Here is a 9,509-nt window from a genome sequence, read left to right as displayed (position 1 = left end):
AAACTTTGATGACGTCAACTTTTTTGAAAGCCAAAAACCTTGCAAATACTGTAAAAAATGTACTTATTTTAGTCAAAATCTTTAAAAAAAATTGATGCAATAAGAAAATTTGTAGAATTTTAGTTAACTTTTTTTTTCAAAACATTTACATCCAAAAGTAATACGTCATATAATTAATTTCGAGTAGCGCCAGATATTCGAAATATGTTGGGGGTTCGTGGGGTTTCCGCTGGTTTTCCGTGAGGTTTCCTTGGGTTTCCCCGAGTTGGCCCCGAGTTTTCTCAAAGTTGGCAAAGCGGTCGAAGCAACTTATATGGCCTTGCTTATATGGCCTTGGTCGAAGCCTTGTTGCACTTTCCTATCATTCGTTCCCGCTTTCGCATCATGGTCCTGGTCCTGGGAGGTTGAGGTCGTAAATCTTATTGAAGATCTGAATGCTACTTGCCAGAGACTGAAGTCGCTGAAGTCCCAGTAGGTAAGTCAAAATTATTTTTTAGCACTCTCACTCTGGCTGACTCTGGCTTGCTGAATTTGAAGTTTTCAGTAAGGTAGGGCTTACGATTACTGGAATTGGGATAGTTAATTTGAATGCCTGCAGCCCATCAGAGGTCATTTTTATATCTCTGCATAATGCATAGGTATGATAGGCAAGGAGAGGTGGGTAACTTCGTGAAAAATACGAATCTTACTCCTTACCTTACCTTACCTTACCTACACTTATCAGGATTTAGAAAGGCACAACGCCTGAAGGTCCCGATCTCGTCGAGTAGGTTCTGGATACACTAGGTTAAATCTTGGGTTGGCACTGAGTAATGGATGGTCTGCCAGTGCTGGTCGAGTCGGGATTTGAACTGGGTTAGGGTCTCAGCGAGGACCACATGACGAGGAAGGGCGTTCCAGTCATTGATGGCTCGTACGCAGAGTGCGTTCCTCCGCACACGAGACGCTGCTTGAGGTTTCGCCAGCTTCCAGCCGTGCCCTCGAGTTGCAGTCATTGAGCTCCTCGCCAAAAAGTCATCAGGGTCCAGGTCGACTCCCGCGTGTAGCAGCTGGTAGATCGTTAGCATGTCTCCGCGCCGTCTTCTGTAGTAGAGTGAAGGTAGCTTGAGTTTCTGGAGACGCTGAGGATATGGCAGGTTCCTGATACCTGACACCAGCTTGGTTGCTCGTCTCTGGATGCGTTCTAACAGCCTCTGATCGTGTCTGTTGAACGGTCCCCATGAAACGTTGCCATACTCGAGGAGTGGACGTACAAGAGACTTGTAGAGCAGCGTCAGTGTCTGTTCATCAAGGTGAGCGAACGACCTCCGAATCACGGCCAGGACCTGGGTGGCCTTGGAAGCTGCAGATGCTGCCTGTTTTCTAAACTTGAGGGATGAGTCGATAAAGACACCCAGATCTTTCTCTTCACTGGCAGATTCGAGACGGTTACCTCTGATTGTGTAGTGGTGCTCCTGGTTATTTGGGCCGTTGTGCAAACTCTTGCATTTTGCTTCGTTGAATGGCAGTTGCCATCTGTCGGACCATTCAACTACTGAGTTGATATCCTGTTGGAGGTCCTGAATCTGGGATGGCTTAGATACACTGCGATAAACTTTTGTATCATCAGCGAATATCTTGATTGATGAGGTCACCACATCTGGAATGTCGTTGATGTACACCAGGAATAACAGTGGGCCAAGGACAGAGCCCTGCGGCACCCCACTAGTGACCGGTGACCACTGTGAGTGGCAGCCCCCCACCAAAACCTGTTGTTTGCGTCCAGAAAGAAAGGCTGCAATCCACCTCAGCAGGTTTCCTTCAACACCGTAGGCCCGGAGCTTTCTAAGCAGGCGCTGGTGAGGCACTGTGTCAAACGCCTTCCTGAAATCCAGGTAAATGGTGTCAAGGGGCTCACCATCCTCAATAAGTCGGCTCCACTCGTCAATCGTCTCCAGTAGCTGGGTGGAACAGGATCGCCTAGGGCGGAAGCCATGCTGGTGTCTGGATATTTGATCAGTCTCATTTAGAAAGTTCATCATCTGGTCGCGCACAATGGATTCCAGCACCTTGCAGATTATTGATGTCAGGCTGATGGGCCTGTAGTTTTCAGGTAGACTCTTGCATCCTTTCTTGTAGATTGGAATGACTGTCCCGAGCCTCCAGTCCTCAGGGAGACAGCCTGAATCCAGTGACTGCTGGAACAGTGTGGCTAGTGGGGCAGCAATAGCACCAGCAGTCTCAACCAGCACCCGGCTGGGGACACCATCTGGGCCAGGAGAACTGGTTATTTTCAGCTGCTTCAGCTTCTGGTGGACAACGTCAGCTGATATTACAATGTCCTCCAGCTTGGAGCCCTCATACTGCCATGTAGGCTCGGGGATGTGACTGGTGTTCTCCGTGGTGAAAACGCTACTGAAAAATTGGTTCAGTACCGCAGCCTTTTCACTGTCGTCACTCCTCAAGGTCCCATGTGAGTCCTGCAGGTCGTCTACACCCGACCGAGTCTTCAACCTGGACTTCGAGTAATTCCAGAAAGCTTTCGGATTGGTCTTTATGTCTGCCGCAAGCTGGCGTTCAAAGTTCTGTCGAAGGTCCCTCGTGAATGCTCGCAGCTCATTCCGGCAACGTTCTCCAGAGCCAACATTTTGCGTTCATATGTAAATGCTCAAGCATGTTCTGTCGAAGGTCCCTCGTGAATGCTCGCAGCTCATTCCGGCAACGTACTCCAGAGCCAACATTTTGCGTTCATATGTAAATGCTCAAGCATGTCTAGCACAACCATTTCGTTGAATACTCACCTGTTTAACTCATCTGTTGGGGGTTCCCTGCCTTCCAGAGAACAGCATAGTGATAGAGGATGGGTATAGATGGGTGTAGTAATGAGGAACTGAAGTCTGAAGGAACGCGCGAACGTAGGGCTCGCCAAGCTGGGAACAAGAGCGTGCACTGTGACAAACACAAATTTTTCTTTAGTTTCATGATACATACAATAACAGATTGTATACAATATTAGAAACACGAATTAGGGTAACAGAGTCAATGCAGAAGCCATTAGCCATCACATATGATAAGAGAACAAGGCATCACCCATTTAGTCAGCGAACATGGCCTTGAACCTGCTCAGATCGGATTAACCTATGATCTGGTCAGGGAGTGCATTCCGAGCAGCGATACAACGCTTGCTGAAGGACCTTCAGCAAGGGTTGTCTCACTGGCAGCCCATTGAATAAGCCCATTGAGGACTGATCACTGAACTGTCATCTAACTAATGCATTAACAAGGGCATCACTCCAAGGAAATGCATTAAGAAAGTGAAATTAGCACTGAATGCTTCCACAAAGCTCTGGCACAAGATAACACAGGTACCCTAGCAATACAATAACAAAAGTCTATGAAGATATTCCTTGATTACCTACATCACCAGATTGGTAGGTAGGTACTAGGTACAAGAAAAACAGCATTGACGAATTTGAAATAGTAATAAAGCTAGTAATATAGTAGGTAATAAAGTTACTTTTTGATCTTGCAAGTGTAAGTATTCTTTCACTTCTCAGTCAAGCTGATATTTTCTGGTTTACAGGAAGCATGAGCCACACCGAGGATCTTGACTTTGCCCTGGCCCTACGACTCCAAGAAGAAGAGAATCTGCTGGCCAACATCCCATGTGATGCAGCTGATCGGCCAGGCGTTGAATTAACTGCGACTGGTGGAGCAGTCGGCGGAGCTGTAGGAGGCTCAAATAGCCAGGAGTCTCAGCGACACTGTAAAAGTGCCTCTTCACCCCAGTCTGTGCCTCCACCTGGGACATCCCTGGTAGACGAGGCCTATGAGCTGATCGACCCGACTCCAGACATCTACCAGCTGTTCCGCGACTTTGACAAGCACTTCTTCTGGGGAAAACTCGGTGGCGTCGAGCTCAAATGGAGTCCCCGGATGACACGGTGAGAACAACTGATTGGGGCGTGACGAATATCGTCAAAATAATCGGAATTGTCGAAATTTCGATAACCACATCAGGTTTTGTCGGGATATTTGTCACGGTAAACACTTCGGTTTCAAATTGCTGCCACGATAAAGCAAAATATCCGGTTGAAGGTATTTGTGCTCCGGGAATTTCCCGAGCTAACGTGACAGGACGGAGATCTCGCGACAAATTCTGTCACATTTGCTAGATTTTATCCCCTTGATTATCTGGTGGATCTGTAAAATTATCTAGGAGCAGGCGGATGCTCTGGTTGGCCTTCTGAAGTCCGAACACTTAAAAACAACAGAATGTTCAGCAATGTGTAGGGTAAGATCCATGGCCCGAAGCTCGCTCGCCAGACGGCCTCCGGTGTGTGCTCCGTGTCTGAGGTGTTCCGCTGTGTCCAGGTGCGCCGGCGTGTGCTCCTACCAGCCGGCCTCAGGCCTATGCTCGGTGCGCCTCAGCCGGCCGCTGCTGATGCTGCGGCCGCGCAGTGACCTGGTCGAGACCCTCCTGCACGAGATGATTCACGCGCTGCTGTTTGTCACCCACCACAACGACAACCGGGAGGAGCACGGTCCAGAATTCCACCGGCACATGCACCGTATCAACAAGATCGCCGGCACCAACATCACGGTACGGCGCGGGACGGCGCGATAATGAAATGGGACACTTTATTTGCTTTTAGTTGTGGTTTTTTTTTTGCGGACGCCAAGTAGGTGCCAAATCTCATTGGCATAACGGTTGCTTTAGTTTCATGCTAGTTATTCGTAAATACAGTTCATTCGTTCGCTCATTCATTTCCTCCTTAATTCATTTGTACGCTCATTCATTCATTCATTCATTCATTCATTCATTCATTCATTCATTCATTCATTCATCCATTCGTACACCGAATCATTCTTCTGACGGTTCCTGCAGGGTTTATCCCCGTTGCCTGTCTGACCCGTCTGCCGGTCCCGGTGGCGCCATCTGTCCCCCGCCAGGTGTACCACACGTTCCACGCCGAGGTGAAGCACATGCTGACGCACTGGTGGCGCTGCACGGGGCCGTGCCGCTCCCGACCGCCCCATTTTGGCTACGTCAAACGCTCCATGAACCGTGCGCCGAGCAAGAACGACTTCTGGTGGCGCGACCACCAGGCCTCCTGCGGTGGCCTTTTCGAGAAAATCAAGGAACCGGAGGGGTATGGCAAGAAGAAGACCAAGAAGGACACAGGTGAGTTAGGTGAATGGTGATTGTTGTAATAAATGGGGTCGGAGTGGGTAGTGGTTTCACTGCATTGACCTATGCAGTAATTAAGGCATGGGTGTTCCAGTCTAAATTTGCAGAAATGTTTCGGGGTCTAGACAGTATCCACAGGCCTCAGTCATTACAGTGCCTGTGATTTCTGGGGATAATAAACGCTAGGGTGCTGGCTGGGTTTTCATCACCTATGCCACCAATGATGTGATTTGTTTTAGAAGTTGTGTGCTTATCGTTTTAATTGGGGCATATTTTATCTGTTTCAGCATCTGGAACAAAGCTGCAAGACATCCGCAACTTCGGCGTCACTGGTAAGGCCGTGCCCGTCTCCCAGAAGCCGCCCTGGAGACCGGCGGGGCGGGCCACTGCTGTGGGCGGAGTGGCGGCCCCGGTCGGCCGCGGCCGTCCCGGACGGGGCCGGGGTCGGGGCGGGCGGGGCGCCGCCGCCGGAGCGCCCTCAGAGAGGCCCGGCAAGCGGCCGCCGCCCGAGGGCGCCGGTCCGCCGCCTCAGAGACGACCCGGCAACCCGACCGGCGTGCGAGCCGACATCGGCACAGTGAACAACGACGGCAACCAGAGGGTCAACGCCATCGCCGGCAACGTGCACGGCTTCCAGAAGAGGGGCGGCGCGGTGGCGACGGCCGGAGGAAGCCGTACGGTGACGGTGCCGGTCCGGCGCGGCGGAGCGGCCGGCGAGGACGACCGAACGGACGGCCGGCCCGGTGACACGACGTTCGATGGTCGAGGGAATAGGCTGGGCGGTACGCCAGGTGTTCCCTGGTACAAACGCGACCCGCCTCGGGGTGCGTCCGGTGCTGGTTCCGCGGTCGGTCCGACCCCTCCGTCAGTGCCATCAGCTTCGAGAACCTCGTCAGCGACGTCTACGACTCGAACCCCGACCGGCATCTTCTCAAGTCCAGAGAGGAAGAAACCCACCCCAACCACATCCCCCACAACGGATAACTGTAGCGGGCTCAGTGCCGGCTCGAGTCTGGTTACTTGTCCTGTGTGCAACGAGCAGGTGCCCCAGCAGGGTATCAACGACCACGTAGACCAGTGTCTGGCGGATCCGAACGAACAGCTGTTGGGGGCTGTTGGCGGTGAAACCCGGCCGGAGAACTCGGGAGAGACAGTGTGGTACGACGACGATGACGACGATGAACAGATGCTGTCGCTCGCTGCCGACGAGCTGGAGCGATCGCTCGAAGTCTCCGTCTGGTCGGAGGACAGGGACGACGATCGCCTGCTCGCCGACGCTGCAGATGAGCTGGAAACTTCCCTGGTGGAGCAGGAGACGGGTGGTGACGATCTGGAAGAGATCACGGCATCGTCACCCCAGCGGGGCGGATCGACAAGCAGCGCGCCGGCCGGGGGTCGCTCCGGCGCCGCCAGGACCTTCAGTGAGGCCAGCACGCCGAATGTGCCTGTGGACGGAGCGCGAGGGCCGGCGGCCCGTACCCTGAGTGAGGCGAGCACCGTCTACGATCGAATCCTGGACGAGCCGATTGTGATCGACAGTAGCGATGATGAGGATTATGCCAGCCAGAGGGCCAACCTGTCCAATGTCATCATGGATTTTATCAAGGTGGAAGAGAGTGACGATGAACTGTTTGAAGAGTTATGAACACGCGTCGAGCTGTGATGCAAGTGATATTTATGCTCAGGCTGTTAATACCGTTTTAGCATAGCCCAGTATTTGTTTACAGATTTTAAAAGCGTTTATCGTATCCAATAAACGATCGTTTTAAGTACATTTCATAAGAGTCGACTTGCTGCCAAAGTAGCATTGGACTTTAAGTCTGTGTGGGAAATCCTCAAGAGTTAACAGCGAGTGACATGCTTAGAAGTGTGCAAGCTCTCTTCTGAATTACATAAACGATGCCATTAGGATGATGCAGTATCACCATATTGATCGGTGAGGATTTAATTAACGAAATCCATAGTGCCTGCATATGAGGATATCATGGAACCTGGGTGAGCGGAGGCTATCCAGATATTACTTTTCTTGGAAGCTGATCACCCACTTCTGGTTAGAGGTCGGACGCCGTTCAACGTTGAGGTAGTTTCATTAGTTGTAGTGTGACCCCTAGGGTTTCTTACCGTCGAACGAGATTTGATTACCCATGCTGGAGTGACATTTGACGTTCTGACTATCGATCAATATTTTCCGCTGCCTAGTGATTTACGTAGGCCCGCCGCCCATTTTCTTGTCAATGGCGTTAGGAGGGGTGGATGCGAGGACGGAGCGGTCTACTCTGTCGTGCTCTGTCCGTAGGACAAATACTTGTGAACACAGTTTTCTACTTCTAGTCTGATTTTGTCCCACAAGTCTATTCAAAAAGTTTTGAGGGTATCAAATGCCCCTCCCTTCTCCCTCGATTCTCGATTTTATACATGATATTGGAGTAGTACTGCTACTTACGTTGCAAGCTACGTGATGAAAAGCTGTTAATAATTCTCCTCTGTCTAATGAAGGCTTCATGGTGATTACTAAAAAGCTAAAAAATAGCACTTGAATGCCTCATGAAGTCTGCTTTTCATTTTCATCTTGAGAAGATGTGCGCAAATTGCGTTTTTACTGAATTGATTAAAGTGAACACTTAATATCATCAGTAAAATGGCCATTGTATTTTATTGGATAGGCTCAGCCCCTTTGGTGGCCCGGCGACTGCTGCTGTTGACTCTTTCGTATAGGCACGAGGTTAACTATTCCTTATCACACTTGAATATAACGCAAGCAAACTGACCGTGAGACAGTTATGGCGGGACTGAGCCGGGTCGATAAAGGACCTTACACCAGCACGGCACCGCGCGGGCTCGCTGGAAACAGGGATCAGATTCGGGCCAGAGGGAAGCCGTCGGCTGTTTGTTTAGCCCGGTTATATACACAGGTACCTACGGGTGTTTACCAAACCAAACGTGATCAGTCTGATTAGCCGGGATCGACTCCTGCCCGGAGTTGAGGTGGCAGAAACAGCCGACGGCAGTGCAACAGCCACACCAACTGGGTCGCGATGAGCTGTTGATGCTGATAAATATTAACATTAATTATGGAAAACAGCAATCTTATTTGCATTAAAACATTTTCGTTTGCATGTGCCTTCGGTGCGCTTGTGGAGCGCGACCACCCATCCATTGTCACTGATTTTCTTACGAGTGGCAGCCTCGATATAGGTATGCAATCGTAATTATCGGGGGACTTTAATGCCGGCTAACATTAACAAGGACGTTTACATCGTCGTGTTATACCGTGGTGTATTCGGTCCCGAGTCCGTGGCATTCCGCAGTGTTATTTCTCTTCCAGCTTGCGGTTTTGTAGCTAGAGAAGGCCAGAGACGACGTTAATTTCGATCTCCTGCATATCAGATACCACTTATTCCAGTGTGCCGACTGCCGACCACCACCCCATGGCTATAAAGTTACTTCTCCCCGTACAAATGCATGTCACAGAGTCAGTAAATAATCAGGGCTGCTATGTGGCGGCGGCGGCTGGGAGTGGGACCGTGCCCATCAGTCGCAGTGGCCGACCTGACCGGAGTCTACAAACGAGTGGTGGCTGGCCGGTCGATGATCGAACACAGGGGCGGAGCGGCGCAATCGAGCGCGCCGGTAACTGAGGAATCCAGCACGAGCTGCTGTCACGCGGCGGCCGGCCGCTCATTACGCCGAGAGTGGCGGCGCCGCGGGGCTTTACACTGCCGCGGCCGTGCATGGCCCGGCACGACACCCTGTCAGTGCGCCGCCCGTGTCACCGGCGGCGCGTCACGCCACCGGCCTGGACAGCCGGGATTAGGTACACTTCAGCGCGTTATTTCGCGCCCTGCTGCAGGATATTTGCAGCGTCGCTTATTGGTTACTAAGGGGAACATTCTTGCTCATTTCTCTACCGGACGTCGACGTGGGTTTCTCCGACACCCGAGCTCAGTCGGGCGCGTATACAATACCCGTGAGTTACACCGTGAACTCTCCGACCTCGGCCGTCGGTATCGGCGTGTATTGACGCCTGGGAACGCGACCGCTGCCGACAGCTGCGAGCAAAGTGTTCAGTTTACTGTCCAGTCGCACGGGTCTCTGGAAATATCGGTCGCACGCAGCTGTGCACGGTCGGCTGGCGTGTCACCGTGCGGAGAAAGGTCTCAAGTCTCCGCATCTCGGTACGGAACACGGATGCGCAACGTTCCGGAGATTTGTTGTTATAGAATCTTAGCGTATCCGGAGAAAATTCGGCGCCAGTACCTAGCTAATACTTCTACTTAGAACTGAACGATCCCGTGGATCATGGCTTCAGCTCTGGGTCCGCGTAGCAATGATCAAATGG

At 51.5% G+C, this 9,509-nt stretch overlaps 1 protein-coding gene across 2 annotated transcripts; it reads left to right on the top strand.

The window, feature by feature from the left end:
* The first annotated feature begins 206 nt into the window (after nucleotides 1-206).
* LOC122379786 (DNA-dependent metalloprotease SPRTN-like) lies at nucleotides 207-6,942 on the top strand. 2 transcript variants are annotated; one of them, XM_043362263.1, is made up of 5 exons: nucleotides 207-475; nucleotides 3,563-3,923; nucleotides 4,354-4,582; nucleotides 4,933-5,164; nucleotides 5,458-6,942. In XM_043362263.1, exons 2-5 carry the CDS (start codon nucleotides 3,568-3,570, stop codon nucleotides 6,813-6,815), a joined length of 2,175 nt encoding a protein of 724 aa, XP_043218198.1. In that variant the 5' UTR covers nucleotides 207-475; nucleotides 3,563-3,567; the 3' UTR covers nucleotides 6,816-6,942. The 2 variants fall into 2 exon arrangements, with proteins under 2 accessions (XP_043218198.1, XP_043218199.1); XM_043362264.1 differs by lacking the exon at nucleotides 207-475 and adding an exon at nucleotides 3,266-3,344.
* Nucleotides 6,943-9,509: the final 2,567 nt, after the last annotated feature.

This window comes from Amphibalanus amphitrite, unplaced genomic scaffold (assembly GCF_019059575.1).
Source record: "Amphibalanus amphitrite isolate SeventyFive unplaced genomic scaffold, NRLGWU_Aamphi_draft 000084F_arrow, whole genome shotgun sequence".
Classification (NCBI taxonomy): domain Eukaryota; kingdom Metazoa; phylum Arthropoda; class Thecostraca; order Balanomorpha; family Balanidae; genus Amphibalanus; species Amphibalanus amphitrite.
This window is presented reverse-complemented; position numbering and strand designations above follow the sequence as displayed.